The sequence below is a fragment of the Triturus cristatus genome, chromosome 2_1, assembly GCF_964204655.1.
Source record: "Triturus cristatus chromosome 2_1, aTriCri1.1, whole genome shotgun sequence".
Classification (NCBI taxonomy): domain Eukaryota; kingdom Metazoa; phylum Chordata; class Amphibia; order Caudata; family Salamandridae; genus Triturus; species Triturus cristatus.
The window spans coordinates 16,118,426-16,137,472 of NC_140581.1; the positions used below are offsets into that span (position 1 = coordinate 16,118,426).

The 19,047-nt window shown below is 52.2% G+C and overlaps 1 protein-coding gene across 7 annotated transcripts in view; it reads right to left on the bottom strand.

The window, feature by feature from the left end:
* The window catches only part of TLN1 (talin 1), an 880,838-nt gene that overhangs the window by 266,967 nt on the left and 594,824 nt on the right, over positions 1-19,047 (bottom strand). For all 7 annotated transcript variants that reach the window (XM_085627686.1, XM_085627681.1, XM_085627685.1 and 4 more), the window contains one exon: positions 7,309-7,410. In XM_085627686.1, coding sequence (XP_085483812.1) covers positions 7,309-7,410 — 102 coding nt within the window. The remainder of the gene's footprint in view (positions 1-7,308; positions 7,411-19,047) is intronic.

Here is a 19,047-nt window from a genome sequence, read left to right on the forward strand (position 1 = left end):
GTTCCAGCGCCTGGACGCCTCAGGGCAACTGTAGCGCTTTATAAGTCAAATTTTCATTTCATTTCATTTCACTGTAGTCCAGGGGAGGAGTCACCTATCCCAGGATACTTCGAAGACTCTTCCAGGACAACAACGTGCAAACATCCGGACCCAACACTAGGCGGCGATCTATGCACAGATATGAATTCAGCAGCCCACATGCCTCGAACACATCGTTACCGAAGGTAAGTAACTTGTACATCTGATAGAGACTACTAGCCGCAGATTCCTTAATGTAGAATAGATACCCTAGTCACACCCAGAGGGGAGGAGGGTCTGTGAGAGAACCTCACCAGCTTGGAAGATACAGGGCCCCAACACGGGATGTAGCATGGGTACAGGAAGGACGGCCCAACCCCCACCAAGCAGAAGTGGGCAAGAACAAGGAGAAGGGAAGGCCAGGATACCACAAGCCGACCAGAGGATTAAAGAGCATCCGCCAGAAAAACCGGAGGGGCAGACAGCACAAAGCTAGTACCAAAGGAAGAAAAGAACTACCCGCAATTCCAAGGAAAAGAGGTGGAACGGAGGCACAGCCCGCCCAGGAGAACACACACAGTGAAGGGCACAGCTGAATGGGTGTCCATCTCGAAGTAGGGAACAAAGCCAGAACGGCTCCACAGCCGAGAAGCGCAGACGTGAGAAAGAAGACACAGACGCGCAAAGCTCCAACACACAAGGGACAGGAGCACACGCTGACACGGCGAGTCCCACGGAGGGGGACCAAAACTACCATGCACATGCAGAAACAGCTGGCAAATACTAAGAAGCAGACGAAGACAGACAGGCACCAGCCGGAACGGCGGAGAACGAGGTGGAAACACCAAGACACGACGCTGTAATTAGTATGACAAGGGTCGGCCCGATGACCCAGAGGCTAAGAGGATAGAAACATCAAGGAGATAGAGACCGCACCAAGCGGTATACGGGGACGCCAGGAACCTGAAAAGGTATCCACGCCCGCCCAGCTTAAAACATGGCTATACAATAGCCAACAAATACCCCACCTAGGGTATGAATCGTCCCTGAACAAAACCAGGGAAACACATCTTAGGGAAACCCGCATCAGAGGCCAAGAACCGAAAAGACCAGTGGAAAACATCACAGACGGCTTACTAACCAGCCAAAAAAGACACAAAGGGCAAACCTGAGGACCTATACTGCTGCACTTAACAGCAAAAAACACACACCTCAAGCTGAAGGGCTGAACCAGCAGCCAAAAGAATAAAGGGGCAACTGAATGACCCTGAAGGCACACAAAGCCGCACACAGCAGGCCAACTAAAACAAAGGCCCCAAGGAGAAAGGAGGAATAACGCCTCTCATAAAGCGCCGGAGGGCCGAGCTTACAGAGGAGGACGGAGCCCCGCAAGGAGTCTCTGAATAGCAGAGTCCACGTGGGTGTGAAATAACAAAGTCCCATTAAAGGGTAACTCCACAAGACGCTCCCGAACATTCTCTGGAAAGACACCATCCCGCAGCCAAGCATGGCGGTGGAGGGCCACAGAACTCGCCATAGCACGGCCGAGGGAATCAGAGACGTCCATGGCCGAACGGAGAATGAAAGTAGCTAACTCCCAACCATCCCGCACAAGGTGCCACAGATCCGCGCGGGCACCCTCTTGGGAGGCATGAGACAGAAGGGACTCCGCGGAATCCCACAGATCGGAAGTAGCCCTGGTCAACACACAGAGTGTTGAAGGCACGCAGAGCAGTGCTAGTGGAGGCGAAAATGTTACGCCCCCAGGAGTCCAGCCACCGAGCCTCCTGTGATGACGGAAGCAGCACAGAAGGCAAGGAAGGAAAAGCAGCCCACAGGACAGGGCCCTGGGCCAAGGGGTGGGAAAAAAGACAAAGTGGATCGTGCAGAGCAGGACGGTGACGGTGGAGGAGCGGTTGAGGTACCGGATCCCCTGTGGCAGGGCGCCCCCAAGCCCCCAGAAGAGAGTTATGGAGCGACGGTTCAAATGGGAGAAGCGGCTCCCCTCCACCAGAGCCCTGGTGCTGAACCTCTAACAAGTGGTCCGAAGGGAGTGGGGCAACCGGATTCCCCATCTGCAGAATGCCAGTGGCTGTGGAAATGGCCCGGACAAAGGCCACACTCACCTCCGTAGGGCGACGTGGGGGGGGGGAGAAGCAACTCCTCCGTGGGCAAAGGCTGCAGACAGACGCCCCGTCCCCGTGCCCCGCTGGAGGGAGAAAAGACGAGCCCCTGAGGGATGGGAAACCCACTGGCGAGTGGGGGACCTGAGGGGTCTCTGGAGAGGGCCGAGAAGCCTGCAGGGCAGACAACTGCAGGGAACGGAAGAGCGGGTCTTGGGGCTGTGAACGTGGAGACGACATAGAACCCGCCCTGGAATCCGCCGGAGAAAAGGCTACGACGCGGCGTCCGGTCTCCGGCTAAGAGGAGGCGACAACCCTCCAGAGAGGAAGGGACCTCCAGAGAAGAGTCGACGATCCGACGTCGGGACGGCGCCAGAGAGTCCACCACAGGCACCAATGAGTCCTCGACCGGTGCCGAAGTGTCCACCAGCGGCGCAGGGTCGACCTCCACCACCACGTGCCGCCTCGGAGAGGGGGGTGGGGTCGGAGCTTAAGCGGCCAATGAACAGCGCCAAAAAGGCACCGGCTCGGCGCCCGATGAGGCAGCCGCCTGCGCCAAGGGGCAAGAGGGGGCCCGGGGAAGCGCCCTGAGTCCCGGCCTCGATCCGCGCCGCGGAGAGAAGCCGTTGACGCCGGAGAGGTGACGGCTCAGGCTCCGGGAAGACAGCCGTCTGCTCAGAGGATCGAGGGGGACTGGAGGGCGAGCCCTGAGTCCCGGTGACCTCCTGCGACACCGCAGGGAACCCCACGGGGCTTTGCGGCGCGGCCGGGACGCTATGGGCCGAAGAGGGGAACCCCAAAGGGCTGCACCTCGATGGCACCACAAATCCAACACCTGAAGCCGAAGGCGTTGGCGCCGGGGGCGAAGTTGCCGGCGAGTCCAGAGAAGGCCCAGCGCACGGCGAGGGAATCCACAGACATCGCAGGAAGAGGAGGAGGGGGGGGGGGAGGAGGGCTTAAGGAAGCCTGCTGAGCCATAGCGTAGGCATGCATCTGGGCCCTCGTCGCCCCAACGACGGAAAACGAGGGCGTACATCCCGGGAGGGACCGGCATCCTCTGCCGAAGGAGGACAAGGCCTCGGCGGCAAACTGCAAGACTTACCTGCGGGCGAACGACGCCCATGGGGCCTCGGCGAAGGACGATGCCGCAGCCGAAAACAGCGGCACCTGGACCCGTCCGAGGTAGGAGATGGACGCTGTGATGACACCGACCTGGACAAGCGGGCCTAGAGCAACTTCATCCGGCGCTCCTGCCGGGACTTCGGTTTAAGATGCTGGCAAGCCTCGCAGTCCGTAGAGTCTTGGTGCTCGCCCAAGCACCACATGGAAATAGTGTGAGGGTCCATCGCCGACATCTGACGTGCACACAAAGTGCACGTCTTGAAGCCCAAAGGCATGGTACACTGTTCCCACTCAAGGCGCTAAGAGGCCTGAAAACAGGCCAAGGAGCACATTCCGGATCCGCGTTGCACGCGGAAAAGAAGGAAACCGACGTCAGCATGCCGGGGTGGGACTTATGTGACCTCGCTGATGTCACGTCCACGCGGGGTCGCGTGGTACCGCCCCCCGGCGCACAGAGGTGCTGTGGTAAAGATTTTCCAGATCCAGTCTCACGCCTGGGGATAATTCTACGTTAAGGAATCTGCGGCTAGTAGTCTCTATCAGATTACTTATGCAGATAGGTCATCATATGAGGTATAGTGCACCCTGCCTTAAGGGTCTCTTACCTATGCCTGGTGCAGTGCTGGGTAGATGTGGCACACAGGGATGCGTGCCATGTTGACTCGTCAGTTTTAGCTGCACCAAAACATACAGCCTGCAATGGCAGTGGAGCACATTTGCGGTGAGAGGTCTCTGAGGCCTTTCCCTGGCAACCATTTCCTTGGCACCCCTTACAGGGGACTTACAGTTAGGGCAGAGTTGTGCCAATTGTGGAAACAATGGTGCAGGTTAGGGAAAGAACACAGGCCCTGGGAACCTGATTGGCAGGTACACAGGGAACACGCATTCATAGTGCATCAGAAACCTGGCAAAATGTGTAGGGGAAGGGCTGCTGTTAGAAAGGGGGGGGGGGTCTCTAGTTGGCATGTTGTTACCCTGTCCAAGGAGGGTCCCTTCTTCCTACTTAGGATAAGGGAGATACACTCCTAAAATAACCCCTACTCACCCCCTTGGCAGCTTGGCACGAGAAGTGAGGCTTATCTCAGAGGCAGTGTGTAAAGCATTTGCACATAACCAACAGTAATACAGTGGAAAACACTACAAAAGAACACCACGCTGGCTTTAGAAAAATAACCAATATTTTATCTGTGCAAACAAGACCAAAAACGATTAAAAATCCACCAGATATTTCTCAGAAATAAATCATTAAAAATGGACTTAAAATACAGTTTCTTGATATCTCCATCAGTGGCTATTACGGCGTTGTGAACAGCAAATCCCAACAGTTCTGGCTGACCATGGTGTCACAAGCCAGCTACGGTGTTTGGGAGACCCACAAAACAGTGCCTTTAGAACTGCAGGGTGTCGGGGACCACGCGGTGAACTCTGAAGAGATGGGATCTGTTATGGAGGTCGGAGCAGGAGTCATCGGGCCCTTGAAGTCACATGCTTTGCAGATCAGACTCCTCACAGATGAAGTTGGGAGCACCGGTGTCGGGAAGCGGCAGGGCTGCAGTGCGAAGTGCAGTGGCGTGCGGTGCCCTTAGGTCGCGGTGAAGGCAGCGGCTCAGTGACTGTGTCCAGTGGAGTCAGTGAGACCAAGGCTGTGGTGCAAAGTAGGGCGGTACTCATTGTGGTGCTAGCAGGTCGTGGTGCAAGAAGAGGTGTCGTCTGTGCTGAAGCGCTGGCGTAGGCTGATGAACCGGAATCTATGGCACCAGCGTTGGTAGGCCAAAGCTGCTGTGCGGTTGAGGGAGGTGCGTTATGTAACTTACGAGCGGTGCCCTCTAACCATGGTGCAGGCAGCGGCGTCGAGGTGAGCCTGATAGTCGGGGATATCAGGGTGGTGGTGCAAAGTGCATTGCCCACAGGTCCCAAAGCAAGCAGAGGCTTGGTGGCGCCGAACAGTATAGTTAGTTAGACCAGGGTTGGGGTGCGAAGTGTGGCGGTGCCCACTGCAGTGCCCTTAGGACACGGAGCTGGTAGCAGCCTCTATGACAGCACCAGGTTGCTTTTTTTCTTCTGTTGCAGCACAAAACACACAGTCCCCAGTGCTGGCAGTAGATGAACTTGAAGTCTTTGCTGTTCCCGAGTGCTCTTGGACAGGGGGCAAGCTCTGCCTCAAGCCCTTGGAGATACTCAAAGAAAAGGAGTTGCAGACTGTTCAAGTCCAGTCCTTTCACTGTCCAAGACAGAAGCAGCCACTGCAGGCCAACAAAGCAAAGCACATAGCAAAGTGGAGTGGAAGTTCCTTCTCACAGCTTCTCCAGCTCTTCCTCTTGGCAAGAGTCCAAAAGAGTTCTAAAGTTCTGGGCCCAAATATTTATACCACATTTCTCTTTGTTCTCTTGTGGCAGAGAGTCTCTGTGCTTAGTCCAAACCACTTCTGTCCTCTCTGGCCCAGCTTTCTGCCAGAAGGTGAAGACTGCATTGTGTAAGGCAGACCAGGCCTATTCAGGTGCAAGGAAATCTTCTCCTACTACTCTAAATGCAGCCCAGGTTTATTCACCCAGCCCTAACTCATCAAGGAAGTCACACACCTCAACCCCCCCCAGTGGCTTCCTGACGAGAATGCATATCCTCAGCCCCTGCCACTCCAAAACCAGACAGTCAATCCACAAACTAGCAGAGGCACACAGGATGGCTAAGCAAGAAAATAGCCACTTTTGAAAAGTGGCATTTTCAAACACAATTTAAAAACCACCTTTACTAAAAGATGTGTTATTAAATTCTGAATTCAGAGAGCCCAAATTCCATTTCTCTATTTTGTCCCACTGGAAGTTATACTTGTAAGATGTTACAGAGTATCTTCCATTATATCCTATGGGACAGATAGCCTTTCAATAGTGAAAAAGAAATACACTGTATTTCACAATCCGGATATGTCACACACACCAGTACATGTCCTACCCTGCACATACACTGCACCCTGCCCATGAGAGTACCTTGGGCATACCTGAGGGGTGCCTTACATGCAAGGAAAGGTTTGGGGCATGGCAGGTGGGGGCACTGGCCAGGTCGCCATGGCAGTAACAATAGGCAGCGCCTACAGAACGCCTCCGCACGACTCCTCGACATCCCTCGCCACAGCCACATATCCGCCCACCTGAGAGACCTCCACTGGCTCCCCGTCAACAAAAGGATCACGTTCAGGCTCCTCACCCACGCACACAAAGCGCTCCACAACATGGGCCCCGAATACCTCAACAACCGCCTCTCGCTCTACACCCACACCCGCCAGCTCCGCTCCACCAGCCTCGCCCTCGCCACCGTCCCACGGATCTGCAGAACCACCACCGGAAGAAGATCGTTCTCCTACCTGGCAGCCAAGACATGGAACTCCCTCCCCGCACACCTACGACTGACCCAGGACCATCTCACCTTCAGGAAACACCTCAAGACCTGGCCATTCGAGCAGTAGCAGCACCCCCCCCCCCCCCCCCCCCTCCGCTTCAACGCCTTGAGACCCTCAAGGGTGAATAGCGCGCTCTATAAAGGTCACTGATTGATTGATTGACTGCGAGCAGACACTGCAGTGCAGGTGTGAGAACCCTTTGAAGGGCTGCTTGTATGAGGCGGCACAACCAAAACTGCAGGCCCAATAGTAGCATTTCATTTACAGGCCCTGGGCACACACAGTTTACTGTACTAGGGATTTAGAGGTAAATCAAATAAACCAACTATGAAAACACCAATACATAAACTCAATTTACAGTGGAGCACTTGCACTTTAACACTGATTAGCAGTGAGAAAGTGTGCAGAGACACAACCAGCAAAATGACAGGGGAAACATGCCAAAAGTTGCCGGGTCTTACAGTTACTGCAACAGAAACCCACTTTCCTACAATATGGATTTAAGGCTCTCTCACACCTTGCCCCCAGCAGTCACATGTTTGGATGGTTCCATATACCCTACCCCGAGAGCAGGGAGAAGGCCGGATAGCTTCCTCACAGAGCAGCTGTTTCTCAATGGAACAGGCATCTCTCAACGGCCAGAACACTTACCTTGTGTCCCAGCTGAGAAGAGTCCGCTCTGGCGGCAGCAGCCACAGGCTCAATGAGGTTACTGATCTCTTGCACAGCGGCCATCATCTGCGTGTGTAAGGCCTGGGAAGGAGAGATGAAGAACAGCTCAGTACACAGCCATCAGGGAAGCTGCGGAGAGAGCAATAATACATAGCGACAAAGAGCAAGAGAGAAAGAGTGTGCAAGATGGGGAAAAGATACCGCAAGCAAAGACATGGAGGGGGAGAAGTAGGACAGGAACATAAAGGGAAGTATAGCTACATGTGCATGCCAGAGAGCAGGTATTTGCATTTAACATGTTTCCATTACAACCAAAGTGAAGGCTGGATTGTCAACATTTGTACAGAAACAAAAAAGTTACATACCTTTGGTAGCAATTCTTCTGGCCGGTAAGAAAAAGGTTAGTTACCCTTTGAATAAGTTACTTACCTTCGGTAAAGCTCTTTCAGGTGATTCTTTACCTGCAGATTCCTCACCTTAGACACCCCAAGGCGGTGGAACTGTCCGTGACGACCTGCACCACCCGGGCCTCGATGGAGGGCAGGAAGGATTAGTTACTTACCTGTAATCCTAGTTCTCTTCCAGGGGTATCCTCATCAAAGTCATAAGCATTAGAATATTCCCGCCCATGTGCGGGATCCCGGAAACAGTATATTATATGTGCCCCACATATACATATCCATACATATATACCTATATGTATACACAAGCAAATGCAGCCCCTAACACCCTAGAGCTGAATCATGCTGTAAGGAATTTCCACTACACATTAGAAAAAATAGCATTATAAACATGAGAAACAACATTATAACTTGTTTGGAAACTGTTTTAATGCTTAGAAAACAGCAGAAATTCTTAGAAAACACTGAAAGCATAGGAAGCTCCCAGGCTGCATTGCAAATACCCAGTCTAAAAAGACTGAAAAGCTAACTCATAGCTGTATAGTAAAAACTGACACCGTGCCTTTAAGGCACACCTGACCCCCACCTTCCCATCATGCCTCAGGGGTGACAGTTAGGTCAGTTGTTCTTTGCGGAGACTGAAAAGTCATGGCACAAAGAAAATAATAACCTCTGAAAACTATCACACCTTTGCCCGGGGAGGCGGGAGGGTTGCTTATGACTTTGATGAGGATACCCCTGGAAGAGAACTAGGATTACAGGTAAGTAACTAATCCTTCTCTTCCAGGGGATCCTCATCAATAGTCATAAGCATTAGAATAGAATAGCGAGCCTCACCTCATCTCCCTGCGGGCAAAGGAAAGAAAAAAACAGAGAAGGGACAGTATGCTCAGATAGCTCAGCTACCCAAACAGGTTCCTCAAGGAGGCTTGGCCTACTTGGGCATCCGCCCTGGAATCGGATTCGAGGCAGTAGTGCCTGGTAAAAGTATGGACCGATTTCCAAGTGGCCGCCTTGCAGATCTCTGCCATAGGAACGTCATGCAGGAAAGCTACTGTGGCCGCTTTCCCCCTAGTAGAATGGGCCTTAGGGGCCAAAGGTAAGGGCCTTTTCGCCAGCTGGTAGGCTAGGGTAATGCAAGAAACAATCCATCTGGAAATGGATCGCTTAGCTGCTGGGAAGCCTGTTCTCATGGCGCCATAGTTGACAAACAGCTGGTCCGTCTTCCTAATGCCTCTGGTACTTGCCAGGTAGAATTTAAGTACCCTTTTGAGGTCTAAGGAGTGGAGCGACCGCTCAGCCGGGGTCGCTGGATTCGGGAAGAAGGATGGCAGAGAAATGGACTGATTAATATGAAAATCAGACACTACCTTAGGGAGAAAGGATGGATGTGCCCTTAAGACCACTTTGTGCTGGTGAAAAACTGTGTACGGCTCTTTAGTACACAGAGCCTGGATTTCGCTTACTCTGCGTGCCGATGTAATGGCTACCAGAAAAGCCGCCTTCCACGACAGATGCTGTAAAGAAGCTTTGTGGATCGGCTCAAAAGGTGGGCCCATCAACTTGGATAACACTAAGTTCAACTCCCACGGAGGTGAAGGGTTTCGAACAGGGGGGTAAACTTTTTTCAACCCCTGCAAGAAGTCCTTGACCACCTGCATCTGGAAAAAAGAAGGTTGACTGGGAGACCTCCTGTAAGCTGTAATGGCAGACAAATGGACCCTGATGGATGCATACTTCAAGCCTGATCTAGCTAAGTGAAGGAGGTACGGAAGGATGACGTCCTCCTGCCCCTTTGTAGGATCATGGTGATTCTCCCTACACCAAATGAAGAACCTCTTCCACTTAAACGCATAAGACGCTCTTGTGGAGGGTCGCTTCGCTTCCTTGAGAATATGCATGCAGTCAGGAGGTAGACCTAAATGTCCGTATTGCAGGACCTCAGGAGCCATGCCGTTAAGTTCAGTGAGGGAAGGTTGGGATGCAGAATCCTCCCGCCCATCTTGGACAGCAAGTCCGGCCTGCAAGGCAGCCGCCTGTGAGGTCGAACCGAGAGATGAAGAAGGTCCGGGTACCACCACTGGCGCGGCCAGTCCGGAGCTATGAGGATCATCTTCATGTCGGATCTGAGCAGCTTGGATACCACCTTCGGAATCAGAGGCAGGGGCGGAAAGGCGTAGGCAAATGTCCCTGACCAGTCCATCAAAAGAGCATTCCCCCTGGTCCCTGGACGGTGGAATCTGGACGCGAAGGCGTGGCATTTTGAATTTTCGTCGTCTGCAAACAGATCGATGTCTGGACGACCCCACCAACGGAACAGGTCCGCCACCACGTCGTCGTGCAGCACCCAGTCGGGCTGATCTTCGAAATGCCTGCTGAGTGCGTCTGCCTTGATATTCAATTCCCCTGGAAGGTGTACTGCCACCACCGAGAGGTTCCGGGCAAGCAGCCAGTGCCAGATCGCCTGCGCCTCCAGGGAGAGGGGCCGTGACCGAGTCCCGCCCTGTTTGTTCAGGTAAAACATGGTCGTGGTGTTGTCGGTCTGCACCAGGATTGAGTTGGTCTCGATTGCTGGGAGGAACGCTTTTAGAGCAAGGTGGACTGCCCGAAGCTCTAGCATATTTATGTGGTAGCCCTGTTCTTTTGCAGACCACTGACCTTGTATCTGGAGGCACCCCATGTGGGCTCCCCATCCTTGTAGCGACGCGTCTGTCACCACTGATTGTACCGGAAGTGGCTGGTGAAACGGGACTCCCACCAACAGATTGTTCTGACGAGTCCACCATGTTAGGGAAGATTTCGCTACCTGGGGGAGAGAGATCCGATCTCCCCAACGACCTGTGGACTGATCCCATTGATCCTCCAGAGCTTGCTGCAAAGGTCTCATCCGCAGCCTGGCGTGGGGAATCAGAAAAATGCAGGACGCCATGGAACCCAGCAGAGATGCTACCTGCCGAACTGACGGCCTCCGCATCTGCTGCATAAGCCTGCATTTTTTCTTCATTGAAGACAGTCTCTCCTCCGAAGGATACGCTCTTCCCACGCTTGTGTCCAGAACGGAGCCAAGGTAGTGGATGGACTGAGTAGGCCGCTGCACGGACTTCGCCATGTTGACGTGAAGGCCGAGAGCGTGCAACTGCCTTAGACAGATTTGGAAGTCTTTCTTCACCTGTTGCTGGGTTGGAGCCTTCAGTAACCAGTCGTCCAGGTACGGGTAGACGAAGAGACCCTGCTTGTGTAGGCAGGCCGCCACCACTGCCATACATTTGGTGAAGACTCGCGGGGCCGACTTGAGTCCGAATGGAAGCACTTTGTACTGGTAGTGCTTGTCTCCTACCACAAACCGCAGGTACCTGCGGTGATGCTTTGCTATTGGAATGTGAAAATACGCATCTTGGAGGTCCACCGAACACATCCAATCTCCGACTTGTAGATGTGGACATATTTGGTGAAGCGCCAACATACGGAACTTCTCCTTGACGATGACTTTGTTTAGGAGACGAAGGTCCAGAATCGGCCGAAACTTGTGCTCTTGATCTTTCTTGGGCACCAGGAAGTACCGGGAGTACACTCCTTTTCCGACCTGTGAAGGAGGAACCCTTTCTATGGCATGCTTTTGCAGAAGGGACCTCACTTCCTGCTTGAGTAGGTTTAGGTGGTGAGGACGGGACCTCTTTGGCGGGATGTCTCTGGGAAGCGCTCGAAAACGTAGCGCATATCCATGACGCAGTATATTCAGCACCCAGCGATCTTTTGTGATGCTGACCCACTCTGCTAGATGTTGCGACGCACTTCCTCCCACTGGAGTGGGCAACGGTCGTAGAGGAAGCCACAGCTCATGACTTTCCTCCTCTTGTGGCAGTGGAGGACTGTTGTTGGTGTCCACCTCTGCCTCTGCCAGACTTTCCGCCTCGAAACTGGGTTTTCCCTTGGGGTTTGCTCTGAGACCACTGAGGGGTTTGAACCCTCTGTTGAGGCCCCTTGCGTTGGGTGGGTCGAAAACGGCGCTTGAACTCCTTTTTCTTCTCCAAGCCCACGGCTTTGAGAGTGTCCAGCTCAGTTTTCATGCGCCCCATCTCCTCATCCGTGTGAGTGCCGAAGAGGGAGTTGCCAGAGAACGGGAGGTTTAAAATCCGTTGCTGTGCGTCTGGCTTGAGCCCTGTCAGACGCAACCAGGACGACCTCCTGGCGCAGACGCCGTGTGTATAAGAGTGGGCTGAGATTAGCGCACCATCCGCCGCTGTGCTAATCGACTGATTAGCCACCAGTGCCCCTTCAGTAACAATCTCCTCAAAGTCCTTTTGGTCCTCCTTGGGAAGCTTGGATTTGAAACGTTCCATCGAATCCCAGAGGGCCCTATCGTACCTGCCCAGAAGCGCCGCCGCGCTGGAGATCTTGAGGGCTGCCGCCGCCGAAGAGCAGGTCCTGCGTCCCCATGAGTCCTGGGTTCTGCTCTCCTTGTCTGGAGGGACGGAGGAGGAGGCCGACGCCGTCTGACCCTTCCTGGCAGCTGCCACTATGACGGAGTCCGCAGGTGGGTCTGTCTTTACAAAGACGGGGTCAGAGGTAGCTGGCTTGTATTTTTTTAGGATACGAGCCGGAACGGCTTTGACAGTCGCCGGGGTGAGAAAAGTGTCCATGACTGGTTCCATGATTCCTGGGACCAAAGGTAGCAGCGGACGAGAGGCAGACTTTTGGTGAAGTGTTTCAAAAATCACCGAGGTTGTGACTTGGGGGACTGACATCTCAATCCCCAGCTTCAGTGCTCCCCGCTGCAACACTTCCTGGTAGGTGTTGATGTCGTCTACGGGAGAGACCCTGGACACTGGGCTGTCCGTGAGCGTGGGAGAATAGTTTCTGATGGAGGACTTGGAGGACGAGGAAGAGGACGATGATGGAGTCCTTTTGCGCTTCCGGTGATGATCACGCGCCCTTGACCCAGGTGAACGCTCCTCCCGTCTGGGGGAGCGCGATCTGCGTCGCCTGTAGTCCGGAGATCTCGGACGCGCTGGCCTGGGGGGACTAGCTCTGTCCACAGCCGCCACCAGGCGTTGCAGCGGAGAATCATGCACTGGGCTGATGTATTCCCGCATCCTCCTTGTAGGCTCTGAGTCTAGCCAATGATGTGCTGGTAGTAGCCATCTGGGCGACAGAGTAACGGTCTGAGTCTGAGGAGAAGACCTACGGGGTTGAGCTGCAGGTTCTCGTGGCTTTGCTGGTCGTGGAGAGGCCTCTGAGTGGGAGGAGGAGTGGCGAGAAGCCGACTCCGTAACCAGGACCACCGACTTGTCTGAGGCCTGTCTCGACGTCGAGCGCGGTCTTGACGACGATCCGTGGTGTCCTCTCCTGTCTCGCCGGGACTCTCTCGACGTCGAACGCCGTCTCGACGTGGACCGGCGGCCATGTTCCGTGGGCGAAGCCTGCCGCCTCGACGTCGAGCGGCGATGTGAAGCCGACGACGGAGGCTCTCTCTCCCTCGACGCCGGACGCCGCGGGGACGCCGGCGGAGATGCTGCCACTCTCGACGTCGATACCGATGCCAACCTCGACGCCGAACGCCGCTTGGAGGACGACGGCGGAGGATCCTGCTGCTTCGACGTCGAACGTCGATGAAGCCTCGACGACGGTGGGGATGGTGCCCTCGACGACGGAGGGGTGACACTCCTCGACGCCGGTCGTCGCCTGGTTGACGACGGCGGAGGGTCCCTGCTCCTCGACGCCGATCGACGTCGAGATGTCGACGGCGGAGGGTCCCTGCTCCTCGACGCCGAACGCCGCTGGGTTGGCGACGGCGGAGGCTCTCTGCTCCTCGACGCCGATCGTCGCCGGGTTGACGACGGCGGAGGCTCTCTGCTCCTCGACGCCGATCGTCGCCTGGTTGACGACGGCGGAGGTTCCCTGCTTCTCGACGCCGATCGTCGCCGGGTTGACGACGGCGGAGGGGGGGTGTCTCTCGACGCCGAACGTCGCCGGGTTGACGACGGCGGAGAGGATCTGGATCTCGACGCCGCTCTGGATCTCGACGCCGATCGTCGCCGAGTTGACGATGGCGGTCTGGACTTCGACGTCGACGTCGTACCTGCTCTCGACGGCGAGCCCGCTGTCGAGAACTTCTTTTTCGAAATATGACCTACCGGAACATCTTTTCCCAGCGCCGAGCCCGACGCTGAGGCGGAAGGACGAGAGGACTTGCTTCTAGATGATTTTTTATGCCTCTTGGAGCCCTTCTTCACCGGAGATCGGCCTCTAGATGGTTGTGCCAGGCCATAAGCGCGACTTCGCTCTCTGTCCTTCAAAGTTCTTTTGGACAGGCCCTGGCAGTGAGGACATGTGCTGGAATCATGGTCCTCCGGCAGACACAGGATACAGACCCTGTGAGAGTCAGTCGCGGCCTTTTTCTTGCCACAGGCAGGGCAAGGATCGAAAAGAGAAGGCATTTGAAGTGGAAAAAATGCCCAAATAAGCCTAAAAAAAGGCAGCCTCTTACTGACTTAGCTGTGAAACGTCGAAGTAAGGGAAAAAGAATTGAAAAAATAGACAATATTTTCTGACAAACTCAGAAAAAAGTGGAGCTCTGTTGCCAGGATCCTTCTAGAAGGAGCCGGAAAGAACAACTGACCTAACTGTCACCCCTGAGGCATGATGGGAAGGTGGGGGTCAGGTGTGCCTTAAAGGCACGGTGTCAGTTTTTACTATACAGCTATGAGTTAGCTTTTCAGTCTTTTTAGACTGGGTATTTGCAATGCAGCCTGGGAGCTTCCTATGCTTTCAGTGTTTTCTAAGAATTTCTGCTGTTTTCTAAGCATTAAAACAGTTTCCAAACAAGTTATAATGTTGTTTCTCATGTTTATAATGCTATTTTTTCTAATGTGTAGTGGAAATTCCTTACAGCATGATTCAGCTCTAGGGTGTTAGGGGCTGCATTTGCTTGTGTATACATATAGGTATATATGTATGGATATGTATATGTGGGGCACATATAATATACTGTTTCCGGGATCCCGCACATGGGCGGGAATATTCTAATGCTTATGACTATTGATGAGGATCCCCTGGAAGAGAAGCTGCAGCTCCAACAGATCGATATGGAGCTGGGACTCCACCAGAGGCCAGGGTCCTCAAATCTCCCATCTCTCCCAGACGACTTCCCCAACCCAGCAGTGATGCATCCATCACCACCATCAGCTTTGGGTGGGGCAGGGAGTCAGAGGAGCGTGCCCCTGGAGTAGCTGAGGTCAAGAAGCCACCAATGCTGTTGAGCATAGGTAGACACTGAACTCTGCGTTCAGTCTTTGAGAGGGTTCTCCTAAAAGGTTATCTTGAATCGTGCGGACCCTCTAGATGAACGGCATGATGAGCAGTTTTATAATCTGGGGAGATGGCGGGGCTGGATGAGGCTCAAGATTTGGCTCATCTGGACAGGTCATCCCCAGCTCCTTCCCCCAAGTTTAATCCTGTGGGTCTCCATCAGCATAAAGGCTCCCAATGTCAGAGGCAGAGTGGACTAATCCCTCTAGAGACTGCAGTGGAGGTGAAGGTTTGGAGAATATGGGCGTGGTGGAGGCGGTGGCCAGTGGAGGTGAAGAGGCTGTGTGGGTGTTCTTGATTTGTAGGTGAGTGCCCAGGTGCACGAGGCAGTGGAAGAGGGCAAGGTATTAGTTCTGCTAGCCTTTCAGGAATGGGTGCCTCTATCAATCCAATCTCGTCGTCAATGGTCTGAAACTAGCCTTGAGTGCTGCTTCGGCCTCAACTTCGGCCCTGAATGAGGACCCTTGAGAGCCTTTTCTGGTGAGGGCGTAGAGGTGTGGTGGTGTTGACCCCTCTCCTTTGAAGTCTGCTTGACTAAGAAGCCTTGTCTTGGTGTCGGCCAGAGGCAGTAATGATCCGGATGATAAGGTTTCTTTTTTTAGTCTTCAGCCCTACAGCCGCCACGACTGAAGGCGTTCCCTCAAGTTTTTCTCCCTCAGATGCACTTGAAGAGAGTCTCTGCAATGGATGATGCACCAGTACTCTGGAGGGCCTAGCCTCCTCTATCTCTTGTTCGCCGATAATATCCAGTGTTTAGCGGATGACTGCTGTTGCATCTTTAGATGAGCTCAGCATCTTACCCTTCTGTACCCTAATTTCTTCTTGCAGCTAAAAGTGATACAGGACTCGCAGGAAGCCGCGTTGTTCTCGGGGATGAGACAGGGGTTGCAGATGAAGATACAAAAGGTATGCTGTTCCTAATATTGAAACAAGGGAAAACTGGTTTTATGTGGTCATGAAATGTAGGAGGATGATGATGATTTCTCCTCTTTGAATACAGGGCCGTGTCACACCCGGCAAGGTGTCATGCTTCATCATATGGGCAGCTCCTCCTCAGGTCGGCGCTGCAATACCCGACAGGCTCCCTATGAGGGGCTCTTTGGCGGAGCTCTTTTAATTCCAAATGCCGTTTGGTGCCGTGGCGTTGAGGGGCCTAATTAGTGTAAATGAAAGTGTGGAGGTATATAACCTGAAAGAAATTTTAAAACAGGCAAGGGAGTACCAGCAAAGACTATTTTAATCAGTGGGTCTCCCGCCCTAATTAAAAGAAACAAAGGCGCATGTCTGAGATTATGTCTCTTTTAATCAGGGTTGTTGGACAGAACCTGAATATAGCTCCCTGATGTAGATGCAGAGATACCTTCAGTGCCAGCTGGCCTACACCCTAACCGTAAGCACATTTATGTGCAGGCATTGTTCCGACGCAGACCAAAGGCCTCTTGCCATACCTGTGCCCAGATGTGCACCAAGCACAGCGAAGAGGTGTCTGTGACCACATTAGCCTCCACTCGCAGAGGGCTGAAAGAACGACCCAACAAAAGATTGGTGGGCTCTATCTACGAATGTAGATCTGGGTAAACACAATGAAAGACCTGTACTTGAGCTGGAGAATCTCTTCATCTGAAACCGCATCATGAAAAAGAGTGACCCTCTGCAGGGCCTCAATGCAGGTCATGTCCAGTACCCTCCTGGACATTACCCGTGTGGAATGTGTTCAGTGTGTAGTCTGCCGAAAAAGACGGAGTGTGGTTTTGACCTCTGGAAAAGTACAAAAGTATGGCATTTGACTCAGTTCAGCAACTGTAATACGGCGAATGTCGTGTACAGGTTGACTTGCCAGTGTGGACTAACATATATAGGGCTCACTACATGAAAAATCAAGGTCAGAATACAGGAACACCTGAGTACGATCAGAGTTGGTAAACTATCCACTAAGTTGGTACAACACTGTAATGAACACAAACATCCATTCACGTGGGTCGCGCTAGAAAAAGTGGTGGGGGCACGGTGGATTTTCCAAGAGAAATGTGATCAGACAGGATTAAAGATGATTTTATAGAGTGGAATAAAATCAGAAGTTGAGTCTGATGTACTAGGCGCAGTTCCACATTTTGAGATATTTGTGTGACTAAATAGTTTTTTCTTTGGTATCCTGGAGGATGGTACATAATGCAATTGATGTTTGGCAGTAAATTTGTATTGCAGGAGTTCCAAGTAATTCATCAAGGTTGTTTTAGCCACAGTTCTAAAGGGAAGGAGGGTGAAAAAGTGTTTCCCTTTGAATATGGCCTGATGAGTCACAATAGAGTGAAATATGATGTAAGGTTCCTCTTTTGAAAATGGCCCCTAGGGTTGATGAGAACACATATGAACAAGTGGAGTATGTAGCTTGAGGCATTGAGCATAGCGTGTCCACAATAAGAATGAAAGATCTAGTTGCTAGTTTGTGATCTCTTCCGGTTTTTTGAAAAGATGTCAGTTTTAAAAAAAATGTTCGTTGTTTTGAAGAAATGTCAGTTTTTAAAAAAAACTTTTTGAAAATGAAGAAAAGCCCTTCGACTCAAACTAGTTGGGCGTCTGTGTAATGAGATTTACGAATACAGGATCCATTCCAAGATGGCCGCCATAGAGAGAGAAGGGCAACGTGATGCAATGACGACACCGGCATTATTTCTAGATCGGGAAGCCAGTACGCTGTGAGCGAGAGATGACTAACGCGCCGCGGTGTAAGGAGGTGGTAAGACGCGGAGCGCCTCAGTTTCAAAGTCAGTAAGTGGGCGTTTTGAGGAAGGTGGTCAGATGTTGAGAGCTCCCGATTTGAAATAAGTCAGTGGGCGTGTTTGGTTTGAAGGTGGATCGTTTGTATTGACCTGAAATGAGGCTGAATTAACGGGCATGTGTATATATCGGTAAATGTAGATCGACATATCGAATCGGGCACAAACGTGATGGAGAAACTTGATTGTCCCATTTGTTTTCTAGACTGAGTACGACAGTAGCGTACTTACCTACACGAGGAGCTCACGTTTGGAGTTTTTCTCGTTGTGACAAAGTGGTGGGCTGGTACGAGCGACTTGGTCCCCACATGGTAATGATTATACCTATATTGTGTAATGATGTGTATCAACTTTTTACTTCTTCAGAGTGACGAAGTTGGTGAAGTGACCTATTGCAGTTTGTGTGTTTTTGTCTACGCTGGACAGTCACTTGTGGAACAATACCAGTGTCCCTGATTGGTGATTAAAAGACCCTTCAGCCCTGACGAAATTTCCTGAAATTAAAATTGGCAATGAAACATGTCGGCCTAAAGGTTTGCTACAAGGCAGCCAATTTTTAGTTTGAATAAGTGCACGCGTGAATAATAAAGGTGTTATGTGTGACACTTATTTCAATTTTAAAATCACGGGGTCTTGTGTTTTTCAAACACCACACTTGGTATAATTCTTTGCACTTTTTTGGGACACATTTAATTTGAGGCAAGATGGTTACCAATGATGAGACAATTGGGCATAGCTGGTGAGTACCAATCAGCAAGCTCTATTGGTGGTGCGCACGTGAGGTGCCATCTTGTCCTTTTTTCACATAGAAAAAGTTTTTTAGGTTTACAAATAAACTGATGTAACCTTTCTCTGACATGGTATTGAGTAAACATCCCTATATGTTTAGGGGGTATGGAGACACAGTGACTGTCATGTGATTAAGTTTTTAGCGAATGTAGATAATCTACGCAGTGGAGTGTGAGGACACTACTTCGAATGAAAGTGAGGAGTGGTAGGAAAAAGTGTGACAGAACTCCTTCCTCCGCTTATACAATTAGCCTCTAGATGAGGAGCCTGTAATGAACAGGTCTTTTGTGTATACATATAGCGTAGTGAGTGGGGGGCGACCTGTTTGTTCTTTCCCTCTGTAGCTCCTTGTTGATTGAGCATATCCAATTCCACCCTTGTGAAGATCAGCCTGTGTATAAAAGGGAAAGAGGTGAGGCTTTTGGGCGAGGATGGTAAATACC